The 26430-nt window shown below is 40.9% G+C and overlaps 1 protein-coding gene across 2 annotated transcripts in view; it reads right to left on the minus strand.

Annotated features, from left to right (window-relative positions):
• Positions 1–26430, minus strand: part of wasf1 (WASP family member 1) — a 69409-nt gene that overhangs the window by 12874 nt on the left and 30105 nt on the right. For both annotated transcript variants that reach the window (XM_052024716.1, XM_052024717.1), the window contains exons 2-4: positions 14445–14604; positions 12905–13039; positions 8929–9082 (exon numbers count right to left, since the gene is read on the minus strand). In XM_052024716.1, coding sequence (XP_051880676.1) covers positions 8929–9082; positions 12905–13039; positions 14445–14577 — 422 coding nt within the window. In that variant the 5' untranslated portion in view covers positions 14578–14604. The remainder of the gene's footprint in view (positions 1–8928; positions 9083–12904; positions 13040–14444; positions 14605–26430) is intronic.

Here is a 26430-nt window from a genome sequence, read left to right on the forward strand (position 1 = left end):
TATCTGCTGGCACTTGCTCACCAATAACAGGACAACCACAACTCCAGACGTCATTTCATGGATAAAAATGCTTAAAGGGGTGAGCTTCATTTGACCAAGTGTGATGTTAAGGAGCCCTGGTAAAATGAAATTAATGGTAATTGAGGGGGCAAATTCTTCACTAGAGAGAATCATAGTTCAAATAAAAGGAAGGTGATGATTGGAGGTCAAGTATCTCAGCCCCTGAACATCACTGCAGTTTTACAGGGCAGTTATTCTTAACCCATCTATTTTTAGCTGCTTCAATGAACTTCCTTCCATTACAAGATCCGAAGAGTTTATCTTAACTGCTAATTGCCCATTGTTCAATTCTGTTCACAACCCTTCAGGAAATGAAGCAGCCCATACCTGCGTGTAGCAACACCTAGACAACATTTAGATATAGGCTGGTAAGTGACAAGACCTTTTAAACTTGTCACACAAGTACCAGACAATGATCATCTCCAGTGAGAGTCTAACCACCTAATGTTGACATTGAAATAACATTAACATTGTTGAGTCCCACTTGCAAATTTGACCAGAAACTTAAGAAAACTACATAAATACACAGTTGCAAGAGCTTGACAGAGGCTTGGTGACACTGTGCCACAGCTGGTAGAGCTGCTGCTTCACAACTCGAGCCACCGGATTCAATCCTGAACTCCAGGGCTATCTGAGTGGAGTTTGCACATTCTCCCTGTGACTGCATTAGTTTCCTCAGGTGCTGCAGTTTCCCTTCACCTTCCAAAGATGTGCTGGTAGGCTAACTTGCCACTGTAAGTTGCCCCATACTGTGTCAGTGAGTGACAGAACTTGGGAGGAGTTGATGGGAATACGTGGAGAAAGGTTACAGGGAAAATTACTGGGGAATGGGATTTCTGAGCACCAACATTCACTTGATGAGCTGAAATGGCTTCCCATGTTATGAGAAAACAAATAACCTGCAATGACTTGCATAGATGGCTATCAAAAGCCTCTCCACCACTGCCAAGGTATACATCAGGAGTGTAATGAAATACTGTCACCTGTCAGGATGAGTGCAGCTCCAACAACACTAGGTTCAACAACATCCAGATAAATCAGCCTACTTGAATGGTAACCTATCCACCACCATTATACCATGGCTGCAGGTAACATACCATCAAAGAAAAATGCACTGCAGTAACTCACCAAGATTACTTCAACAGCATTTCAGCAAACCTATGACTTCTACCACAAAGGCACATTGGAACACCACCATTTGCAAGTTACCACCGAGTCAAGTGGCATTCTGACCTCACTATTCCTTCATTGTTGCTTGGTCTAAATCTTGGAACTGTCCACCCATGACTCTGATCTTCAACAAAGGATTAAACCAGTTCAAAATAGAAGCTCACCTCCACCATTGCCAGGGTAATTAGCAATGGAGCCAACCCATAAATAATTGGGAAACATTCAATTGCCATTCCTCTAAACTTTCTGCCTGTAACATGTCATATGTAATAGTGACTGAACATTCATAGCTGTTTTAAGGCTATACTTCTAAGAATTGTGTCATGTGAACAATATTGTTTTGATACACTAGGTGAGAGCTTGCCTAACTCCTGTCCTAATGCTAAGTGTTTCTGTAACATAATAAAGTTTCCTTATTGTTTTCTATTTTCCAGCATATTAGAAGAGAGATATTGAGACATTGCACAGAATGCTAGAGTCCGAGAGACACAGCACAGAAACAGATCCTTCAGCCCACCAAGTCCACAATGACCATCAACTGCCCATTTATACTAATCCTACATTAATCCCATTTATTATTCTCCCCACATCCTAACTCTACCATTCATCTACACACTGGGGGCATTTTACAAAGGCTAATTAACCTATCAACCTGCATGTCTTTGGTACGTAGAAAGAAACCAGAGCACCCAGAGGAAGCCCATGCAGTCACAGGAAGAATGTGCAAACTCCATTGATGGCACCCAAGGTTAGGATTTAGTATCCATAATAATTATCCATTCTCATTATACAAATGCATTTATAATATATCATTCTTCCTAATCTTGCCATCTTCTAACTTTTTAGCTATTGCTCTCAGGCAAGAGTCAAGCTATCTCTGAAAGATCTCAATTTATATTGAGAAAGACAGAAACCCACCAAGTTGCTGTGGAAGTGTATTTAGCCTAAATCTGTTGACAAATTAAATAAAAAAATACACTGGCTGTTGTGATATGGCTAATACTGGCATTCTCAGCATTATTGATCATTATCTATCTGAGAACATGGTCAGCAACTCATTTGGGACTGGAATTGCAAGAAGATCAATTAGGTGGGGATGATAGGTTCCTGTCCCTGCAGGCTGCAGTAATTCAGTTAGGGTTTTGTTAGAATTCATAAATTAATTTTTCAGTTGTGCGCTGGAATTTGGCAGCCAGTGCAGTAATTTAGCCATTATGCCAAAAACAAATTTAACACATAGAACAATTACAGCACAATTCAGGCCTTTTGGCCCACAAAGCTGTGCCGAACATGTCCCTACCCTAAAAATTACTAGGCTTACCCACAGCCCTCTATTTTACTCAGCTCCATATACCTATTTAACAGTCTCTTGAAAGACCCTATCAGCCTCCACCACCATTTCTGGCAGTCCATTCCACACACTCACCACTCTGAGTAAAAAAAATTTACTCCAGACATCTCCTCTATATCTACTCCCCAGCACCTTAAACCTATGTCCTCTTGTGGCCACCAATTCAGCCCAGGGGAAAAGTCTCTGACTATCTACCCTATCAATACTTATCATTTTATACACCTCTATCAGGTCCCCCCTCCTCATCCGTCTCTCCAAGGAGAAAAGGCCGAGTTCCCTCAACCTGCTTTCATAAGGCATGCTCTGCATCCCAGGCAGCATCCTTGTAAATCTCCTCTGCACCCTCTATGGCTTCCACATCTTTCCTGTAGTGAGGCAACCAGAACTGAGCACAGTACTCCAAGTGGGGTCTGACCAGGGACCTATATAGCTGCAACAATACCTTCCGGCTCCTAAATTCAATTCCCCGATTGATGAAGGACAATACACCATATGCCTTCTTAACCAGAGAGTTAACCTGTGCCGCCACTTTGAGCGTCCTATGGACTCGGACACCAAGATCCCTCTGATTCTCCACACTGCCAAGAGTCCTACCATTAAGACTATATTCCGCCAACATATTTGACCTACCAAAATGAACCACTTCACACTTATCTGGGTTGAACTGCATCTGCCACTTCTCAGCCCAACTCTGCATCCTATCTATATCCCTCTATAACCTCTGACAGCCCTCCAAACTATCCACAACACCCCAAACCTTCGCGTCATCCGCAAACTTACTAACCCACCCCTCCACTTCCTCATCCAGGTCATTTATAAAAATCACAAATGGTAAGGGTCCCAGTACAGATCCCTAAGGTACACCACTGGTCACTGACCTCCACTCAGAATACGACCCCTCAACAACCACTCTTTGCCTTCTGTGGGCCAACCAGTTCTGGATCCACACTGCAATGTCCCCTTGGATCCATGTCTTCTCACCTTCTCCATAAGCCTTGCATGGGGTACCTTATCAAACGCCTTGCTGAAATCCATATACACTACATCTACTGCTCTCCCTTCATCGATGTGCTTAGTCACATCCTTAAAAATTTCAATCAGCTCGTAAGGCAGGACCTGCCCTTAACAAAGCCATGCTGACTATTTCTAATCATATTATACCTCTCCAAATGTTCATAAATCCTGCCTCTCAGGATCTTCTCCATCAGCTTACCAACCACTGAGGTAAGACTCACCAGTCTATAATTTCCTGGGCTATCCCTATGCCCCTTCTTGAATAAGGGAACAACATCTGCAAGCCTCCAATCTTCCGGAACCTCTCCAGTCTCCATGGACAACAAAAAGATCATCAGAGGTTCTGCAATCTCCTCCCTCGCCTCCCACAGCAACCTAAGGTACATCTCATCCGGTCCGGCGACTTATCTAACTTGATGCTTTCCATAAGTTTCAGCACCTCCTCTTTTTCTAATATCTACATGCTCAAGCTTTTCAGGCCACTGCAAGTCCTCACTACAATCACCCAGATCTCTTTCCGTGGTGAATACTGATGTAAAGTATTCATTAGTACCTCCGCTATTTCTTCCGGATCCATACACACTTCCCACTGCTGCACTTGATAGGCCCTATCCTTTCGCATTTCATCCTCTTACTCTTCACATACTTGTAGAACACCTTGGGGTTTTCCTTGATCCTGCCCGCCAAGGCCTTCTCATGTCCCCTTCTGGCTCTCCTAATCTCTTAAGTTCCTTCCTTTTAGCCTTGTACTCCTCCAGATCTCTAACATTACCTAGCTCTCTGTACCTTTTGTATGCTTTTCTTTCCTTTTGACTAGATTTATTATAGCCTTCGTACACCACGGTTCCTATATCCTATCACGACTCCTGTCTTATCGGAAACATGTCTGTTCAGAGCTCCACACAAATATCCCCTGGAAATTGCCACATATCTTCCATACTTTTCCCAGAGAACATCTGTTCCCAATTTAATCTTCCAATTTCCTGCCTGAGAGCCTCATAATTCCCTTTACTCCAAGTAAACACCTTTCTAGCCTGTCTGTTCCTATCCCTCTCTAGTGCTAACGTAAAGGAGATAGAATTATGATCACTATCACCAAAATGTTCACCCACTGAGAGATCTGACACCTGACCAGGTTCATTTCCCAATATCAAATCAAGCACAGCCTCTCCTCTTGTAGGTCTATCTACATACTGTGTCAAGAATCCTTCCTGAACACACCTAACAAACTCCACCCCATCTAAACCCCTCACCGTCTGGAGATGCTAATTGATGTTTGGGAAATTAAAATCCCCCATCACCACAACTCTGTTATTCTCACACCTTTCCAGGATCTGCTTCCCCATCTGCTCCTCAATAACCCTGTCACTATTGGGTGGCCTATAAAAAATACCCAGCACCGTTATCGACCCCTTCCTGTTCCTAACCTCCACCCACGGAGACTCCGTAGATAATCCCTTCACAACATCCACCTTTTCCGCAGCCGTGACACTATCTCTGATCAACAGTGCCACTCCCCCACCTCTCTTGCCTCCGTCCCTGTCCTTCCTGTAACATCTAAAACCTGGCACTTGAATCAACCCATTCCAGCCCCAGAGCCATCCAAGTCTCCGTAAATGGCCACCAAATCATAGCTCCAAGTATTGATCCAAGCTCTAATCTCATCCGCCTTGTTCACAACACTCCTTGCATTAAAATAGACACATCTCAAGCCTGTCCAAACACGTCCCTTCTCTATCACCTGCCCACAGCACCCACTCCTAGCCTCCACCACTCGGGAGCCAAACACCTCCTCCCCAGACTCTCCAATACGGATCCCACCCCCCAACAGTTCTAGTTTAAACTCTCCCCAGTAGCCTTAGCAAACCTCCCAGCCAGTATATTGGTGCCCCTGGGATTCAAGTGCAACCCGTCCTCTTTGAACAGGTCATACCTGCCCCAAAAGAGGCCCCAATGATCCAGAAAACTGAATCCCTGCTCCTTAATCCAATCCCTCAGCCACGCATTTAACCTCCTCCTCATTCTATTCCTATACACACTGTCGCTTAGCACAGGCAGTAATCTGGAAATTACTACCTTTGAGGTCCTGCTTCTCAACTTCCTTCCTAATTCTCTATAGTCTCTTTTCAGGACCTCATTCCTTTCCCTACCTATGTCGTTCGTACCAATATGTACCATGACCTCTGGCTGTTCTCCCTCCCCCTTCAGGATATCTTGGACGCGATCCGAAACATCCCGGACCCTGGCACCTGGGAGGCAAACTACCTTCCGAGTTTCTTTCCTGCATCCACAGAATCGCTTGTCTGCCCACCTAACTATGGAGTCCCCTATCACTAGTGCCCTCCTCACTCCTTCCCTACCCATCTGAGCCACAGGGCCAGGCTCTGTGCCAGAGACACTGCCACTGTTGCTTGCCCCAGGTAGGCTGTCTCCCCCAACAGTACTCAAGCAGGAGTACTTATTGTCAATTCTCAATGAATCATTACATTACATTACAACTACATTTGCAATTAAAGGCAGTTACATTACAATTAAAGGAGAAATACCAGATTCAATAATCAGGGTACTCAGATCTGAATAATTCAGTTTCCTCCTCCTGAATTTTTCCAAATCAATTGTATGAGGAGGTTGATTCATCAAAAATTTTGGGTTGTACCGTCTTGGTTTTGGAACTGCCAGCATTCAGCTATTCGAATTGAAGGAACTACTGGACTGAAGCCTATGTGAACAATATAGGTTCATTAGGATGCTATCTGGTTTGAAAAACTTTTTTTTAAATAAACTTACTTAGTTATTATGATACAGGAGGCCATTCGGCCCATGTCGCCTTCCAGCAGAGCAATCTCATCAGTCCCATTCTCCTCTCCTTATTTCCCTTTGATTCACTGCCACTTAACTAAATGAAGAGGTACTTTACAGTGGGCAATTAACCCACTCACACATCTTTGGATGTGGGAGAAAACTGGAGCACCCAATGGAAAGCCATGCAATCATAGAGTCATACAGCGTGGAAACAGGTCCTTCTGCCCAGCTGGTCCATACCGACTAAGATGCCCATCTAAGTTAGTCCCATTTGCTCGCATTTGGCCCATATCCCTATAAACCTTTCCTATCCACGTACTGTCCAGATGTCAAAGAGTCATGGGGAGAATGTACACATCTCTACACAGAGAGGACCTAACCAGGACCATAGAGCCTGAGTCCCTGGCACTGTAAGGCAGCAATGCTAGTTGCTGTATCACCTTACTGTCCTTTTTCTCAGTGCATCTTTATAGGTTGAAAGGCAAGTTGGCAACCCCACCTAATCATGAAAGCATAGGTCGGTTTATATAAAATACTGCAGTTGAGGAGAGTTTAAAACAAAGCAAAAATATTGAGAAATAATGAGTGAGAAATATGAAGACATGGAATCAAGTTCTAGTATTAATGTTTGAAGCAGGAACCATGCCAAAGTTCAAACTTGGATTGTTAAAGGAGAAAAGGGATAAGCTAATCATGATCAGAACTTCTAGGTATCCCTTTATATTTTTAATTTCCTAAAGATCAGTCTCAACTTTGACAGGAGATCCTAGAAATGTATGATACCCACAGCAGGATCACTTCCTTGATTCGCAACTATATTTTAGTGCTATATTCTGCATAAACTTAACCTACTACTTGCAAATATGCAATCCTCCAGGGACTTCTAATCCCATCAATAAATTAATTGGACATCTACACATAGCAATAATTCCATTAACAAGGCCATTGTTATAAAACCCTAAGAAGCAGGTCTTCCTGCTCCAAGCAACCTAAGCAATATTGAGAGAATAAGAGGCGACTTCACATATTTTATGGAATTTTTTTAGTAACTTGTTGGTATTATTTTGATGTACACTAAAAACAATTTGGTACGTTTTAAAATTTGGTTAAGATTCTGTTTGAAAAGAATACAGAATAGGAAATCCAGGGACACAAAGCAATAACTTTAAAGATTTAGTTTTGAACTCCAAGAGGGCAAGATTTTAATCAAACTGATCGCTTTCAGATAAAGAGAATCAAGATGCGTGCTCAACACACTTTGATCCACACCCCGGATTTAAATTCTGTCTTCAAGGATTAACTGCCCATTGAAGGATATACAAAGACAAGATTTGGAAATTAAAAACTTAAAAGCATTTGCACTGGGAAGGGAAAAAGAAGGAAACTATAATTTTACAGGAACTGAACAAACTTCCAACTCCTCTTTGACTAGTGTATGGGGAAAATCTTGAACTGAGGATAAGATTCCTTGTTCTGTGATATTTTTTCTCCCAGTGAAATGAAGTGTCTACATGAAGGTACATGGAGAAAATGGCACAAGACCTTTTTATATGGCAGGGTGCTTGAATGCTGTCTTTTACTGCTGTGAAGGTTCAACAGCTTCATTATAGGAAGGATATGGAAGCTTTAGAGAGGGTGCAGAGGAGATTTACCAGGATGCTGCCTGGATTGGAGAGCATGTCTCCTGAGTCAGCTAGGGCTTTTCTCTTTGGAGAGGAGGATGAGAGGTGACTTGATAGAGGTGTTCAAGATGATGAGGTGTAGATTGAGCGGACAGTCAGAAAACTTTTACCAGGGCGAAAATGGCTAACACGAGGGGGTCATAATTTTAAGGTGATTGGTTGAAGGTTTTTTTTAAACATACAGAGAGTGGTGGGTGTGTGGAACGCACTGCCGGCAGAGGTGGTGGAGGCAATTACATTAGGGACATTTAAGAGACTTTTAGGTAGCCACATGAATGAAAGGAAAATGGAGGGCTATGTGGGAGAGAAGGGTTAGATAGATCTTAGAGCAGGATAAAATATTGGCACAACATTGTGGGTCGAAGGACCTGTACTGTGCTGTAATGTTCTACGTTCAGTAAACAAGCTAATTAGCATTAACTGCTGTCAATTAGTTTGCTGCTTTAAAATATAATTTAAAGTGCTTTAACTGTACATTCGTTGATCAATCATCTACAATAAAAAGACTTCTCAGCAAATAACTGAAAGAAATTAAATAAACTTTTTTCCATCTTCAGAGGTTTTGACTAGTTGAGCAGGGTAGCCTGCTCACCTGAACTGTGTTCCAATGAAAATCAAGGGATATGGTATTAATGCAGGAAAGTGGCCCTGAAGTAAAAAGATCAGCCATGATCTTATTGAACGATAGAGCAGTTCATATGGCCAAATGCCCTTATCCTGCTTCTATTTGTTATGTACCATCTTTCACTGGATTTTAAGTTTCTGCTCAGTTCCAATTCACTTCATTACAAGGTTAGTTCACTTTAAATCACAAAATCTCAAAATATATAAGATCCAAGTTTTTCTGACCTGTATGCAGAAAGAATGTTAAGAGGTGGAGGTTTCTCACATGTACTGTATGTTTCCAGCAATGGAATGGGCAATGATTTACGGTCAAACAGTTGCTGGTCTTGAACTGTGGAGCTTCGAAAGGCTTTCCTCATTGTGATATCTTGAAGGGACACTGAAAATGAAAGCAGTTAATGTCATTCTCTGTAAACCAGTTTAGAAGTGTTGCATGATTGACTTCTGTAAACATTATGCTAATTCCACTTAATGACTAAAGGGTATCATCACATGGTTTGCAAGCATTATAACCATACTAGTTTAAACAAAAAGTATCTACTAGAGTTAACAGCACTGCAAAACCACTTTACACTGATAGTCCACTTGGTATTACTCTGCAGAATGTTGATTTATTATAGGGCTCTTGGTCCTTCAGTCAAAGCACCTATAGGTGCTTGGCCTTCTGCAATTTAAAAATACATCCACATGGGTTGTACGCTTCCGTCTGGGAACCTGGTCTGAATCACTGCCTTCCACCATCAATGAATTGCCCCACAGCCTGTTATCAGAGAAATCTCCATGCTGGGGAGAGCTATGGAGCCAAAGAGTGGGTAAGACAACAGCTTTCATCACATCCAACAAGAAGTGATAAGGGAGATCATCAGATCCAGGCAGTCTATCAGCCCATGGAGCAGGTACTGCCAGTCCCCAATGATAGTCCATACTCACTATTCCAGCCAGGGTGCAGCCCTGAGCCCAACTTCAGATAATTGAACAGATGCACCGCACACCCTGCCCCACTAATACCAGCCATCACAGGCAGCCTCTCCATAATGGATTATGCATGATTCATTCCCGGATTCACTCCAGGTTATCAGCACATCCTGCAGCAACAGGGAGGGCAAGTGTTCACGCTAGGTTGTCAACGATGCATTTCTACATATGCCATAATGGCCCCTCCCATGGCTGTTTTTATTTGTGCTCTTGCTCCTGAGAATGCATTCTTACATGCCAAGTGCAATGCCAGTGTAAAACCTTAGTTTAACTACTAAAATATAGCTTACTTAGTCACCAAAGTAACACTATGGTGTACAAGTCGAGTGGTCAATTTCAAACAGAGTGAAAACAAAGGACCTAGTCTCTTTAGCAAAGTCATTAACTAGGGGTCATAGATTTTACAAGAATATAAAGGAATAGGAGCAAAAGCAAGCCCTAAAGTCTGCTCCACCATTCACTGAGGTTAGCTGATCTTTTACCTCAGCGTTATTTTCCCGCCTTATTACCATATCCCTTGATGCCCTCAATGTCTAGAAATCTATCAATGTTTTGAATGAATGCAATAACTGAGCATCCACAGCCAGACAAGGTAGCAAATTTCAAAGGTTCATCACCCTCAGAGAAGAAGTTTTATCTCATTTCAGTTGTAAGTGGTTTACCCCGTGTTCTCATCCTGGCCCCCTGGTCCTAGACTCCTCAGTCAAAGGAAACAATTCCTGCAACTAGCTTGTCAAGCCGTTTAAGAATTGTGCAAGTTTTGAATGAGAAGTCCCTTCATTTTCCTAAACTCCCAATTTACTCAATCTCTCCTCATTCAGCAAACCCACTATTCCTGGAACCAGCCAAGTAAATCTTCACTGCAATCCTTCTATGGCAAGTACGTCTTTTTCTAGGCAAGGAAACCAAAACTGTACACAATACAGCCTCACCAAGGCCCAATGCAATTGCAATTAAGACTTGTGTAATCAAACTCCCTTGTTATAAAGGCTAACAAACCACCTGTCCTCCTAATTGCTTGCTTCATCTGCATGCTGGCTTTCAGTGACTTGTGTAGAAGCACACCTCTATCCCTTTGTATATCAATACTATCCAATCTCTCTCCATTTAACAAATACTCTGTTTTCCTGTTATATTCACTAAAGTGGATGACTTCAGACCTTTTCCCCACATAATATTCCATTTGCCATGTTCTTGCCCACTTACTCAGCTTGAAGCCTCTTTACATCATCTTCTGTACTCACAATGCCACCCAGTCTGGTATCATCAACAAACAGTTGATATAGATTATAAACATCTGGGACCCAAGCAATGATCTATACAAACCCTGAACATCAGAGCCTGCCAAACTGAGAAGGATTGGTTTATTTCTGCTCTTAGCTTTCTAGCCAATAACCAATTCTAAATCCATGTACATTACCCTTAATTCCATGCACTCTAACCTTGTTAAGCAAACTTCTTTACAGGACTTTATTGAAGTCCTTCTGCATGCACCACATCCATTGGCTCCATTTATCTATTCCAGTAGTCATCTCCTCAAAGGGCTCCAGCAGATTAGTCAAACATGATTTTCCTTTCATTTTGTTCTATGTTAATGCTAATTGAAATTAAGATTAGAAGGGAGATGAGGATATTATTTTTAACCCAAATAATGTGGGTCTGAAACTCACTACCTGGTCATGGAGATAAGAGCCCTCAGCATATTTGAAAAGTACTTGGATGAGGACATGAGTAGTCAAACCTATAAGACTACAGATAAAGAATTGCAAAGTGGGAGCAACCTTCCTAGCTCCACTTTTTCCTGATGTGGACATGAAGGACAAAATAGTCTCCTGTGCTATAATTTTATGGTTCTGAGTACAATAAAAAGCCATGGAATAGAATATGTATCACACTGCTAGCACCAACCACATCCTGAGTTAGAAATAAGATCCCATTCTGTGTCAAAAAATATCATTTCAAATATTGGGAAATTTGAGAGACTTGAGCACGAAATTCATTGATATTCATTTTTCTCACTACACTCAGCTCTGGAGCATCTGGACAGTAAAGACACCTATGTTAGACTATTGTTTTTTGACTACAGCTCTGCCTTCAATACAATAATCCCAAGTAAGCTTGTCACCAAACTCCGAGACCTAGGACTCAACACCTCCCTCTGTAACTGGATCCTTGACTTACTAACAAACAGACCACAATCAGTGCGGATAGGTAGCAATACCTCCAGCACGATTATTCTCAACACTGGTGCTCCACAAGACTGTGTCCTCAGCTCTCCTCTACTCCCTATACACTCATGACTGTGTGGCCAGATTCTGCTCTAACTCCATCTACAAGTTTGCAGTTGATACCACCATTGTAGGCCATATCTCAAACAGCGATGAGTCGGAGTACAGGAAGGAGATAGAGCTTAGTGGAATGGTGTCATGACAACAACTTTGCCTTCAATGTCAACAAAACAAGAGAGTTGGTCATTGACTTCAGGAAAGGGGGCGGTGTACATGCACCTGTCTACATCAATAGTGCTGAGGTCGAGAGCTTCAAGTTCCTGGGAGTGAACATCACCAACAGCCTGTCCTGGTCAAATCACGTAGAAGCCACGGCCAAGAAAGCTCACCAGCGCCTCTACTTCCTCAGGAGGCTAAAGAAATCTGGTTTGTCCCCTTTGACTCTCACCAACTTTTACCGATGCACCACAGAAAGCATCCTATCTGGATGTATCACGGCTTGGTACGGCAACTGCTCTGCCCAGGACTGCAAGAAACTGCAGAGAGTTGTGGACACAGCCCAGTGCATTATGGACACCGGCCTCCCCTCCTTGGACTCTGTCTTTACTTCACCCGGGACATTCTCTCTTCTCTCCTCTTCCATCGGGTAGAAGATACAGGAGCCTGAAGGCACATACCACCAGACTTAAGGTCAGCTTCTACCCCACTGCGATAAGACTATTGAACAGTTCGCTTATACAGTGAGATGGACTTCACGATCTACATTCTTGTGACCTCACGCCTTATTGCACTGCACTCTCTCTGTAGCTGTGACACTTTACTCAGTACTGTTATTGTTTTTACCTGTACTACTTCAATGCACTCTGTACTGACTCAGTGTAACTGCACTTTGTAATGAATTGACCTGTACGATCAGTTTGTAAGACAAGCTTTTCACTGTACCTCGGTACAAGTGACAATAATAAACCAATACAAATCCTGTATTTAAGAAAACTTACATTCTTCCTCTTTTGGATCCAGCTGGGTGACACTAACAGAAAGACGGTCGACACGTTCCTGCAGAGAATTAACCCTGAAGGAGAAGCTATGAGCCTCATTGAAGAGCTCTCCAAATATATCTTCTGCATATTTACCTAATGTTTAAAACAAAGGTTAAAATTTGGAAAAAATCACTAAGGTGCCATCAATGACAAAAAAACTGAAAAATCAAGTTTGGACATCTATCCAACAGTGTAAGAAATTTGTATTGTATTATGATTATCTGCAGGACATAAAATGGTAATCAGTGAAAATTATCTATTTCACTCCCAGTATCCAAGGTCCAATTCTTCCACAGATTGGTGAATGCCTGAGCTTGCACTTGAAGCCTGCTCATAGCTGGAATAGGCCCATAGGTGCATGCATTCATGAGATGGCAGCTCTCAGTAGACTAATAAGGCCCAATATAGTGCAGGATTTTCAAAACTGACAGGTATCAAATTAGAATTGCCTTGAAACCAATTTATGTCCTGCCCCCAACTTACTGGTTGTCAGAAGTTGAATGTTTATAGATCAAATTTTATTTTTAAAAAAATGAAATTCTTATAAAATAAAGCACTTGTGAATTAAAATCAACATAAATTTATAAAGGAAATAAGCTTGCACTTACCTCCACTTCAGCTGATTTTCTCCACTAAAATCAATGCCTTTCACCACATCAGCATGTAAATTTCCCAACTGCAAGTTCTGGAAAATCTATGGAAGCTTGCATTCCCCTGCTGGATTCCATGAGGAGACCAACTGGAGAATGCAGTTATCCTATCAGCTGTGATCAGATGTGCAGTCTCTGATTACACATCGAGTGATGTCCTCTCCCTCATGCTTTTTCATTTTAGTCAAATATTTGTCATACATTTACAGCTCCAAGAGTTGAGACTAGACTTTTTTTAAATTATATATGCCATGCACTGCTCAGGAGCTATAAAATCTGACAGGTGGCTTTTGAAGATAACTGTAGAAATGATAACTTTATAGTTTTATAGACTAGCTTAGGCATTCCATTAACCATGTCTTCAGCAAGATGTATAAATTTTCTTTCATGTGAACACAAACACCTTTTGATTCCACTCCTACTATTCCAATCTCCATTTTCATAATGTACTTGCTCTTCTGCCATTTCTTTTTGGAAGGCCTCTGACCAACATGTCCAATAGACAAATAGAATCAGACATATTTGAAAGCAACATGCAGCATTCCAAAAGCAAAATTAAAATTCTACATAGCTGGCATTTATTGCTGACACTGAATTTTATAGGCTGACGAAAAGAAATTCGCCAAGTCTTTGGGGGAGGATAAAAACAAAGAACTCCCCAAACCCCCAAAAAAACTATTAAACCCCAAAACATTCAAGCTTTAATTAAACAATACTATCAACCACACTAGGCACCTAACATTTCTGATAATTTGATTTCATACAGCATTGAGCATTATGACATGATGCTTTAGTTTGCAACAATAAATCACAATACAAAACATTTAAGGGCAATGCAAATTACTTACTGAGGCTGCTCAACTGTCGGATTACATTTGCTAGAGAAATGTTAGTGACACATTCCAGTTCATTACGGATATTTCCTGGCAGCACTGTATGGCACAAATATCTTGGCTCTATGTTCCTTTTCACTAATGGCATCCTGAATTAAAGTTACAGAGAAAATACCTGAGGGGAGAGAGAGAGAGTGTGAAACACACATCTGTTAGTATGCTTAGGATTCACTGGAATGAGCACTACAATATCACCAAAAGAAATCTCATTTCATCCCTTAATTTCTGATCAAGACAAGTAAATATGCTGGAAGTGTATTTTCCATTTTCACTTTTTTAAACCCAAACCCAATTACTTCCCTCTTCACAAAAACATGGATTTCTCTAGGGAGAGAAATGCAGGAAGAGAGCTTGAGGATATTAAAAACACAAATGCTGCTTTCAAATCCAGGAAGGCTGAATTTAGAGCATTAAAGTTCAAGCAACATTAAAATTTATGAATAGGTCTGCAAAATATGTAAACCCTGCCCCCTCCCCCCCAAACCACCATCCCTACTCCAGAGTTTGGGTTCTTTAAAAAAAACTACTCAGATGACAGAGTTAAAACATTATTCCACCATTACAATCGGCACCCAAGTGATTTTTCAGTCAGACTTAACAAAGTGCATCAAAATTTTCCTTTGGACATGCTTGATTTTCTTTCAAAAATAATCATTGTTGAAGTAGATATTCAACAGTCATAATCTAATCTGTCAGGCAGGAAACCCAAAAGCAGATTTTACACCTCATCCAATATTATTGTTAGAGTTCAAGGGAAAGTAAAATTGGACGAGTTGCAAACGTCAACACTGAACCCAATCTCAAAGCAAAATACTCTCAATGTTAGAAAACTGAAATGAAAGCAAAAAAAATACTGAAAATACTCAGCAAATTATGCAGCATCAGTGGAGAGAAAAATAAATGTTGTAGGGTAGAGATGGAAGGAGAGGAGGGGGGACCCTTTCCTCCTGGACTAAACAAGCCCAGAATTCCCCTGGTCTTGCCTTCTTCCTCACCTGCCTCCACATTCAATGGAGGATTTTTTTCAATTTCCACCAGCTCCAACAAGATTCCACCAAACACATTCTCCTTCTCTTCTATTTCAGCACTTTGAAAGGATCTCTCCCTTTGTTACTCCCTGGTCCATTCTTCCTTCAGTACTGATCGTACACCATCTTATGGTACCTTCCTATGCAACCACAAGAGATGCAGCTTTCACCTCTTCCCTTCCCACCATCCAGGGACCCTACTAGTACTGCCAGGCAAAGCAGTAATTCGTTTACATTTCTTTGAATCTAGTTAGTCTGTTATATTCGGTGCTCACAATGTGGCGGTCTCTACATTAGAGAAACTAAACTCACATTGGGTATCACTTTGCAGAACACCTGCAGTCAGTCTACAAAGTGATCCCGAGCTTCCTGTTGCCAGCCACTTAAATTTTCCATTCCACTCCCACTATAACCCTTCTGTGTGTTGTCGCCTGCACCGTTATAACAAAGATCAATGCAAACTTGAGAAACAACACTTCATCTTCCATCTGGACGTGTTACTGCCTTCTAGATTCAATATCGAATTTGCCCAAGTTGGGCAACTCACTTTGTCTATAACAGAATTGGTCATTTCTGCCTGAAACTGGTTTAGCTCGGCTCTAATTTTCTATTAGTAAAGTCTGGCCTGCTGACATGTCTCACAGCCTCGATATTAACACTAAATTATACAGACAAAGCATCATAATGTGTCTTAAACTGTTACTGCCCCCATTAACCCAATTTGGTCTCACCAATCAGAATTCTGTTTGTTCTACCCATTCCTAATCCACTAACTTGTTTTCTCTTTCCCTGTTCTGATGAAGGGTCCCTGACCCAAAATGTTAACCGCTACTTTCCACATATGTTGCCTCACCTGCTGAGTGCTTCCAGAATTTTCTGTTTACATCTCTCCACACAGATGCTATCAGATCTACTGAGTAGTTGCAACACTTTCAGGTTTTATTTCTGAACCTAATTGTATCAGTTTTTCCAGAGCACATTAGACTAAATTGCAAAGTGAAAACTAAATTCTTTAAGAAATGGCAATACTTTTAATTATTAAAATGTTTTAAACTAGTCAGTTTTTAAAGATGACAACATTTGACCAGAATAAAGACAGAAAAAGCATACAAATTCTGAAGCAATTACTATATTTTGTTACCCACTTTATAAGGCAGACTGAAGTTGAGAGAAAGATACTTTTGTTTAAGAATTCACTTCAACTTCATTCTTGCATCTGATCCCTCAGTTCCATTGCTTAGGCTTTTTTTGATCATGATGCCGACAGTAACAATATTTTGCACCAGCATTGCACTTGGAAAGTTTGTCATCAACAATATCAAGCAGTACCTCCTCACCAATAATGGCGGTCACTGATGCTTACTTTTGGAGTCACCAAGATTACCTCATTACACCTTTCATCCAAGTATTAGTCAAAGGACTTAATTCCAGAAGGAAGGTGCAATAGATCCATAATTCTCTGCTGTTTCATGAATAACTTGCTTTCCATTACAAGAAGAAATTTTAGATGATGAATGCAAATGTTCAATTCCTTTCTCAACACCTCAGAACATGAAGTAGTCCATACCTGTATGCAGCAAGACCTACACGACATTCAAGCATAGGCTATGAAGTACCAATTAACATAACTGCCTAACAATTGCAAGGCAATGAACATCTCTGCAGAATTTAATCAGCTACCCTTGATGTTCAAAACATCATTGACAAGGCCCCATATACTTGGGATCAGCAATGACCCGAAACCTGGATTCAACATATAAATAATCCAACTACAAGAGCAAGTCCAAGCCTGGGTAAACTGTACCAACTGACGTATCTCTTCACACCCCAGAGGGCTGGAATGTTTCACCTGTCAACCAGCAGTAATTGTTAGCACTAACCATTTTTCAGCTTGGAAGGTGACCAGATCAGTGGAGTCGTTCACTACTCCCTGAGCCAGCAGTCATATGACTGACCGCTTACCTATACAACTAGCCCTTTACCATACTGGAGGGAGCCAGGGATATCCTGGTCTTTGTGTCAGCACAAAAATGCTCATTGGTAGTGACCCAGACAGATTTTTTGGTTATTTGGACCACTAACTTGGGGGAACATGTAAGTGTGCAGAGCAGCTGAAGGATGTCTTTGCAGACATCTTTAATATCTCGCTCTGCCAGGCAGTAGTGCCCACTTGCCTCAAAAGTGCCATCATTATTCCTGTCCCTAAAAAGTCAAACCCAGCCTGCCTGAATGACTTCCGCCCTGTGGCCCTTACACCAATAATAATGAAATGTTTTGAGCGATTGGTCATGCAGTATATTAAGACCTGTTTTCCTGCAAACTTAGATCCCCTACAGTTTGCATATAGAGTCAATCGATCCACAGAGGATGCAATCTCCACTTTGCTCCACCCCACACCGTCACATCTGGAGGGGAAGAATACATACATCAGGATCCTCTTCATCGACTTCAGCTCAACATTTAACACGATCATTCCACAACAGCTGGTGGAAAAGCTGAGGATGTTAGAGGTGGATACTGGCATTTGCAATTGGGTCCTCAATTTCCTGACACAGCAGCAGCAGATAGAGTTGGCAGTCATACATCAGGAACCATCTCAGTGAGCACAGGCTCACCTTAAGGCTGCGTCCTGAGCCCTTTATTGTTTAGCCTGCTCACACACGACTGCATTGCTAGATTCAACACCAACTCATTAAGTTCGCTGATGACATAACAGTGGTGGGTCTTGTCAGCGACAATGATGAGTCTGCATATTGGATGGAGGTGGAGCAGCTAACAGTGTGGTGTAGGTTCCACAATCTCGCCCTCAGTGTGGACAAAACAAAGGAGATGGTGATTGATTTTAGGAGGGCTGGCAAGCATGATCATACACCGCTGACTATTGATGGTGCTGCTGTGGAGAGGGTCAGCAACATTAAGTTCCCGTGGGTTCACTTAGCAGATGATCTGACCTCCACTATTAACACTGCAGCCATCATTAAAAAAGCCCAGCAGCGGCTTTATCCCCTCCGGAGACTCAGAAAGGCAGGCCTCCCTATTCCATACCTCATCACTTTTTATAGGGGCACCATTGAAAGCATCCTGACCTACTGCCTCACCTCCTGGTTTTGGTAGCTGCAAGGCCTACAAACAACAGCAGCTCAATAGGATGGTGAAGACAGCTAGCAGGATCATTGGTGCCCCCTCCCCTTTTTGAGAGAGATCTATCAGCAGCGCTGCGTTTTGCAGAGCTACGGCCATCATTAAGGACTTTCATCACCCTTCTCACGAACTGTTTTCCCTCCTGCCGTTGGGGAAGAGATATAGGAGCATCTGCTCTAGATCTAGTAGGATGCTGAACAGCTTTCTCCCCACAAGCAGTCAGGATCATAAATGGACTGTGTCCCCTTCCACCGACAAGCTCTCCCTCCACACACAAATACATACTCACTCAATACAGAAACAGTTTGATAGTTAGTTACCCAATACGTTGAACTTCATCTCGAGCTGAATAAGCACTTAATACATAAACACACTTTAACAGATATGAATATGTGGTGTGATGTGTTTTTAGTTTTGTTTTAGAGATGTTTTTTATAGACTATTTTAGATATTTATCGGAGTTCTTTTTGTTGCACTGATATGAGCTGGTGAGCAGCAGTATTTTGTTTTTTTGTGTATGTAAATACTTAGAAACGACAATAAAGCAAATCTTGAATCCATGATTTTTTGTGAATATTCTCACCATTTGCAAAACTTGATTGAATGATTCAGCTTATCACATATGCAATGTGTTCTTGATTTAATGATTCTTTCATTGTGCACAAAATAAATCCAAAGCCATCTAAATAAAGTTCTTGTTACATATTATTATCTTGTTCTTTGACAGTTCTTGGGGTTGAGGAGAGCCAGCTTCAACTCTGGTTTTATGGATTCCAAGGTGGCTAATGAAACAATGGCAGAACCACAGACTCTGCCATAGATGGGGCAAGTGATGGCTGACAGAGTAGGTGGGTTGGAAGTTCCTCAGGTGGTTTGCTCATTCTGCAGTCTGTGCTCCTAACACATGGCCTCAAGGCTTACAACACCATCCCAAATGCTCCTTCTCCACTTTGAGCAGTCATAAAAGATTCCCAGCGAGGCAGTGGGTATATGCATTTCGTCAAGGAGTCATTAAGCACACCCTTTAATTCTTTTTTTCATGTCGCCTGATAATTTCTTCTGGTGACAGATGTATATGGCAAATAGAAATTTATTGTTTCAAAGGTTGTTCAAAAGAAAATAGTTTCTTGTTGCTTTGTTAACCAAAAAGTTGGCTAATGAAATGGACTCACTTGTCTGTCTGCCTGCAGCAGTTGGCATAAATTAGTGTAACAAAGATGCTTCCATTACTATCTTAAGAAAGCTAGACAGTGCCATCTGCAGTCAAATTAAAACGTCTTGTAGAACAAACGTTGAAAGTAATCACAACCATCGCACCTACTGGTAGTCAAAGATTTGTTTCTAGTTATTTTCTGAGCAATTTATGGTGAGTATTTAAGACTTTAAAATCAAGTATAGTGAAATGTTTTTACTTAGCTCCCTAAATGATATAAAAGAATATTAATGAGATTGCAAAACACACAGATGTTTCCATTACCCCACTTGAGAAAGAAATTTGGATAGAGGGAGGTTGCCTTTATGGTTGACATCATCAGCATGAATGAGGCACCACGACATCAACATGGATTATGATTTGCCAGGATGACACTGGCAAATATCAGGAATTTGGCAGGGTTGCCATGGGTTCACCAATCAGCTCACATTACCACCATTATTTCAGGTACAAATCTGGCAAATGACAGGATATATGCTCCAGTATAAAGCATGTTAGGGATGTGATGAAATGCCTGCAGGAGCACAGCTTTAACAATGCTCAATGTTAAAGCAACCACTTGATTGGCATCTCAGCCACCATTCTAAACATTTAATGCACAACCTCTGCAGTCAGAGACCACGTGGCTTATTTATACTTACGTTCTTATGAACAAATGATGACATTGCCATTATTTTTTTAATTATGCAAGAGGAAAAAAATTAGCTCAATTTACCAAAATCAACTAGCAATTCATCAAATCTATTTAACCAAGAATCAAACTATTTAAAAACATCTAACAACCAATATCCAGAAAAATATTCCAGGCTGGAGACACAATTTAAAAGCTTGATTAGGCAACATGCATGTAAATTACAAGAAAGCTTTCCATATTTATCAATATCTTAATTTTTAATGCATCAGTATAAAATACTTCATAGTTTCAAGACTGCTGCGGTCTTCTCAGACTTGCAATTGATTCTATTTTATAATCATCAACAGGCTGATAGGAATAGCTAACTTTATGAAGACTTCTAATGAACTAGCTGATGACAAAGCATTATGTGCAACCAGCTAGAGCAATTGTACTGCCACCCAATGTCATATGTGTGAAGATGTGAAATACATCTAATCACCTACCCTAGATTCAATGTATTATAAACACCATGTACCCTACCATCAATATCTGATCAAGAGGTGGGAGGCTGTCTCCCCAGAGTGATTCACCTCCTGATATCCCAAAACTTTCCATCATCAAGGTACAAGTCAGGAGTGTGATCGAATATTCTCCACATAGCTGGATGAGTGCAACTCCAACAATGCTCAAGAAGCTCTACACCACCTAGGACAAAGCAGCTTGCTTGACTGATATTCCATCCACCACCCTAAATGTTCATTCCTTCCACCACAAAGAACAGTAGCTGCATTGTGCATCATCGACAAAATGGGCTGCAATTACTCACCATGTCTCCTCCAACAACACAAAGATTTAGACCCAGTGATGATGTAGGGTTCTTCATTCTGAAACATCTTTGACCTGAAACATTAACTTAGTTTTTGTCTCCACAGATAGTGCCCGACCTGCTGAATTTCCAACATTTTCCTCTTTTTATTCCTCCAATGGTTATCATTCCTTAGAGATAAATCAGCATTCTATAGCATGGTAAATATTTGGAAGTAGTTAACTTAGTTGTCTTAGATTTTTTTAGTTTGTTCCTTTAAAACTGTATACTTCAAACATGTGCCTGAAAATCTATTTTTTTTCCCCATTAACAAGAGGACAGTGAAAGAGCAGAAATTAGCAAATGGCTGCTATAGCATTATGTTTCAAGATGCATCAACTCACTTTGAAACCAAATGAAGTTTTGAAATGCAACAACCTGCATTGTGTATTATAGATTCCAATAGATGAAGCATATTGTGGTTTTGGCTGCTGAAGAACTTTTAGAAAAGGAGGGTAACCTTGTTCACAAGGTTAATTTGGAGGCCTTTAACTCTATTGATCTCTTGCTTTCAGCATGTCCATTGCAACATCCAGTCACTTCTTAAAATTGAGTCCTGCACTAGCTGCTAATTAGCCTCCATGAAGAAATATTTTCTTACGTCAAAAATCTAGTACAGCCTTTGGCTAATTGAGGAAAAAGTGTATTTGAAGATCAAGACTTCAGATCCAGCAAAAATTATACGATCCATTTACATACAAATATGTGAATTAGCAACAGTAGACCACTTTGCCCCTCAAGCTTGCTCCGTCATTTAGTAAGATCATGGCTAATCTAACAGTCTACCTCAACTCCACATTTACATCTATCTACTGTAATATTTTAACTCCTTGTTTAGCAAAAATCTAATTAAGAAAATTTGAAGACTCTGCTTCCACTGCCCTTTGAGGAAGAGTACCAAAAACTCTCAATACTCAGCAGCAAAAGCGATAGCACCTCATCTGTCTTAAATGGGTTATCCTTTGCTTTTCAAGAGTGATCCCTAGTTCTAGATTCTCCCAGTAGAGGAAACATCCTCTCTACATCCATCTTGTCAAATCTCCACAAGAATTTGTGTTGCCATCAAATTCTCCTCACTCTAAGCACTTGTCACCAATCCTAGACTGGATGGCATGGAAATTATTCAAAGTTGACCATATTTTATTTGATATGATAACTCTAAATTTCAAAAATCTCTACTTGCAACAAAATGTTCATTTTTGTGCCATGAATTCATACATCAAATTATTTTAGGTAGATAGGAAAACAAACTTCCTAAAGATTTTCTGCCAGACAAGTTGTGGCTAAATAAAATAACCACGTTGAACACACTTTTAAGCTTTTCTTTTACAACAGAAAAATAATAATATTCAATGGTATTCATCTACTAACTTATTCTGCTGCATCTCAGATTAATAAAAAGTTTACAACAGGGATATCAGGCCAAATCCTCCTCAAGGGCTGACAGTCTGGCATGAAAATGTCAATATTGATGGCCTTAACCATCAGGAAGTTCAGTACTCCAGTACATGTACAGAAGGCACCCCCCCCCCCCCCCACACCGCCCAATGAAGTGTTAGGATAGGCTGCGAATAGGAAGAGATGGTGTCAGGTAATTTACTTTTTTTTTAAATTTGCATTAAACATTCAGATACATGTAATATGTTCTGATGTTGTAATTATTTTTTGTTATTAAATTTGGAAAATAATTAGGTGCATTTCTTTAACAAGCTGAATGCATCCACATATCCGAGACATTCACTAACTTTCAAATTGTTTAATAGTCAGTTTAACCTCCTGTCAAAGCATTTCTGTGGCATTTAGTGCAGAACGCCCTGATCAGTTTGAACTAGCTTTATTTAGGTTGCTCTTTTGGAGAATCCACTCAGGCAAGAGTAGAATTAGGGAGCCAGAAAGGAAGCAGTCAGCACAGGCAGCTTATTACTCAAGGAAATGCCAAGATACTTTATACCACTACATTTCTATTTTAATTTTTTAGATAGCTGATAAACAGGTAATTGCACAATGATTACGAGCGTGACCCAACTTTTTTGCTATACCTACTTTGAAGCAAGTAAACATGACTGTCAAAAGCAGCACGTTTAACTTGCACCTAATTGGGATTTTCAAATGTTTCAGCAAATTCAATCACTGTTTGCCACTGGGTTTGTTCCACCAGCAACATGTAATGATATATATATTAAAAAAAAACTGCCTATTCTCAATACTTAACACAGATTTTCACTTACAAATATTTGAATGGTGTAGATGCAATTTAAAGTAATGAATGAGTGGGGGGGGGGGGGGAGAAGAAGAGGAGTAAGTTATTTTTGCTAGAAGCACTCATGAAAATTATGGTGCAATTAGAAATGCAGTCTGCTGATTTACAGAAAGAGAATGAAGTCGATAGGATCTCAGAACTGTTACAACAAAGGCAGCCACCAAGTCAATATCAAAATCGGTTTCCAAAATCTTGACAAGCAGAGTTCCAGATCTTATCCACTATTTAAGACAGGTTTTCCCCCACATTTCAAATCAGGTTCAAGCTAGGTTAACTGCTTGCCTCCTAAATCCATTCTTAACTTGGCAGACATCGTTCTGTTATGCCACCATAATTTAGCTTTCATAAGTCGAGGGATTGAGTTTAAGAGCCGCGACGTAATGATGCAGCTCTATAAAACTCTGGTTATACCACACTTAGAGTACTGTATCCAGTTCTGGTCGCCTCATTATAGGAAGGATGTGGAAGTGCTGGAAAGGGTGAAGAGGAGATTTACCAGGATGCTGCCTGGTTTAAAGAGTATGCATTATGAGGAGAGACTAAGGGAGCTAGGGCTTGACTGTTTGGAGAGAAGGAAGATGAGAGGAGACATGAAAGAGGTGTACAAAATATTAAGAGGAATAGATAGAGTAGACAGCCAGAGCCTCTTTCCCAGGGCACCAATGCTCAATACAAGAGGGCATGGCTTTAAAGGAATGGGAGAGAAGTTCAAGGGAGATATCAGAGGAAGGTTTTTTTTAAACCCAGAGTGCTCGGGGCATGAAATGAACTGCCTGGGGCTGCGGTGGAGGCAGGTACATTGGTCAAATTCAAGAGATTACTAGATAGGTATATGGAGTATTTAAAACGGAGGGATATGTGGGAGGAAGGGGTTAAATAGTCTTAGGCGAGGTTTAAAGGTCAGCACAACATTGTGGGCCAAAGGGCCTGTATTGTGTTGTACTGTTCTATGTTCAACTTGAGTAGATCCTGAATGAAGCTGGTTTCAACCCTCTTCTCCATGGGACCCCCAGCAACCCCACTCAAACAACTACCATCCTAATAGCCCACTTACACATTCTCGAAGAAACTACACAGCTACAGGATTCTGATGTTATTATATTATTCTGCATTGTAGTGTTGGTTCTATCATTCCTTCAAGACCCTCAATTTGGCCAAAGATGGTATGTATTCATTTAGCCATCAGGTTAATGACTAATCAAACAACACACAATGCACATCTGAAAGTTGCATGCAATTCTTCAATGCAATCAATGCTTGTGAATAGTTCAGACCTGTCACACAGAAGTATAGCATAACTGGCAAGTTGAGGTCTGCTTTGGTGTTACATTGGTAGATCAAGTTTATTTGGTTTGTTGCTAGGGGATCCAAAGCACTGTTCTTCTTCTGGTAGATTGAGTATTTAGCCTGCATTCTCATCCATCCCACCACTGACTTTCAGGCTGTTCATGTGTTCAACCTACCCAGAACTTTTGCAGCCAAGCCCTAACACCACCACCAACTATCCCAAGTCTTCTACTACACCACCCAATTCCAAGCTGAGAGCTGACCACCATCCAAATGGCACACCCAACCTCCAATGTTCTCTACTGCTCCTGACTCCAGGCATAATCCTCTCTACTCAACCACCACAATCCATGATCTATTAAGTCTTCAAACATAGCTTCACAATAAAAGAAAATGCATGTACTATCGTAACAATGCCTTATGACTTGTTCAGGTTAGAATTTGACTGCTTTGTGAAAACTGGTTTGAGACCCCATTTGGTACCACCTTAGCACAACTTTTGAAGGTAAAATTTCCACACTTGTGATAATGATCTAAATACTGATGTAATCAACACAAGGGAGTCTTGAGAAACGTAGAAAACCTACAGCACAATTCAGGCCCTTCGGCCCACAAAGCTGTGCCGAACATGTCCCCATCTTAGAAATTACTAGGCTTACCCATAGCCCTCTATTTTTCTCAGCTCCATGTACCTATCCAAAAGTCTCTTAAAAGACCCTATCGTATCCCCTTCCACCACTGTTGCTGGCAGCCCATTCCACGCACTCACCACTCCGAGTAAGAAACTTACCCCTGATATCTCCTCTATACCTACACCCCAGCACCTTAAACCTATGTCCTCGTGGCCACCATTTTAGCCCTGGGGAAAAGCGTCTGACTATCTACCCAATCAATGCCTCTCATCATCTTATATACCTCTATCAGGTCCCCCCTCATCCTCTGTCACTCCAAGGAGAAAAGGCAGAGTTCCCTCAACCTGCTTTCATAAGGCATGCTCCGCATTCCAGGCAGCATCCTTGTAAATCTCCTCTGCACCCTTTCTATGGCTTCCACATCCTTTCTGTAGTGAAGTCACCAGAACTGAGCACAGTACTCCAAGTGGGGTCTGACCAGGGTCCTATATAGCTGCAACAATACCTCTCGGCTCCTTTAGTGAGATTTTTAAACCTGTATTTTTTTTTTCTATTTATAAATCCAATGGTGAGCTCATTTGTTTTTTTTTAAAAAGTTTTGATGTTCATTATTATATATTACAGATTATTGATTACAGAATGCACTTCTAGATAGATAAAAGTGTAGTGATGTGCACCCCTATGGTTTCATTCAACAAATCAATACTGTGTTCATAGCAGCTGTTGCATTTTCTCTTACTAGAAAATCCAGCCGTGTAGATTAGAAATTTAAAATAAATGCTTAAAATTATTAGGCTTTTGTACAGAACATGGAGATTGGGCATCATTATAGCTTTAGTTTCACACACAAATCACATGTATGGATTTTTATTTTCTAGGACCTAGGTACTCATAGCCTA

The sequence above is a fragment of the Pristis pectinata genome, chromosome 10 (genome assembly GCF_009764475.1).
Source record: "Pristis pectinata isolate sPriPec2 chromosome 10, sPriPec2.1.pri, whole genome shotgun sequence".
Lineage (NCBI taxonomy): Eukaryota > Metazoa > Chordata > Chondrichthyes > Rhinopristiformes > Pristidae > Pristis > Pristis pectinata.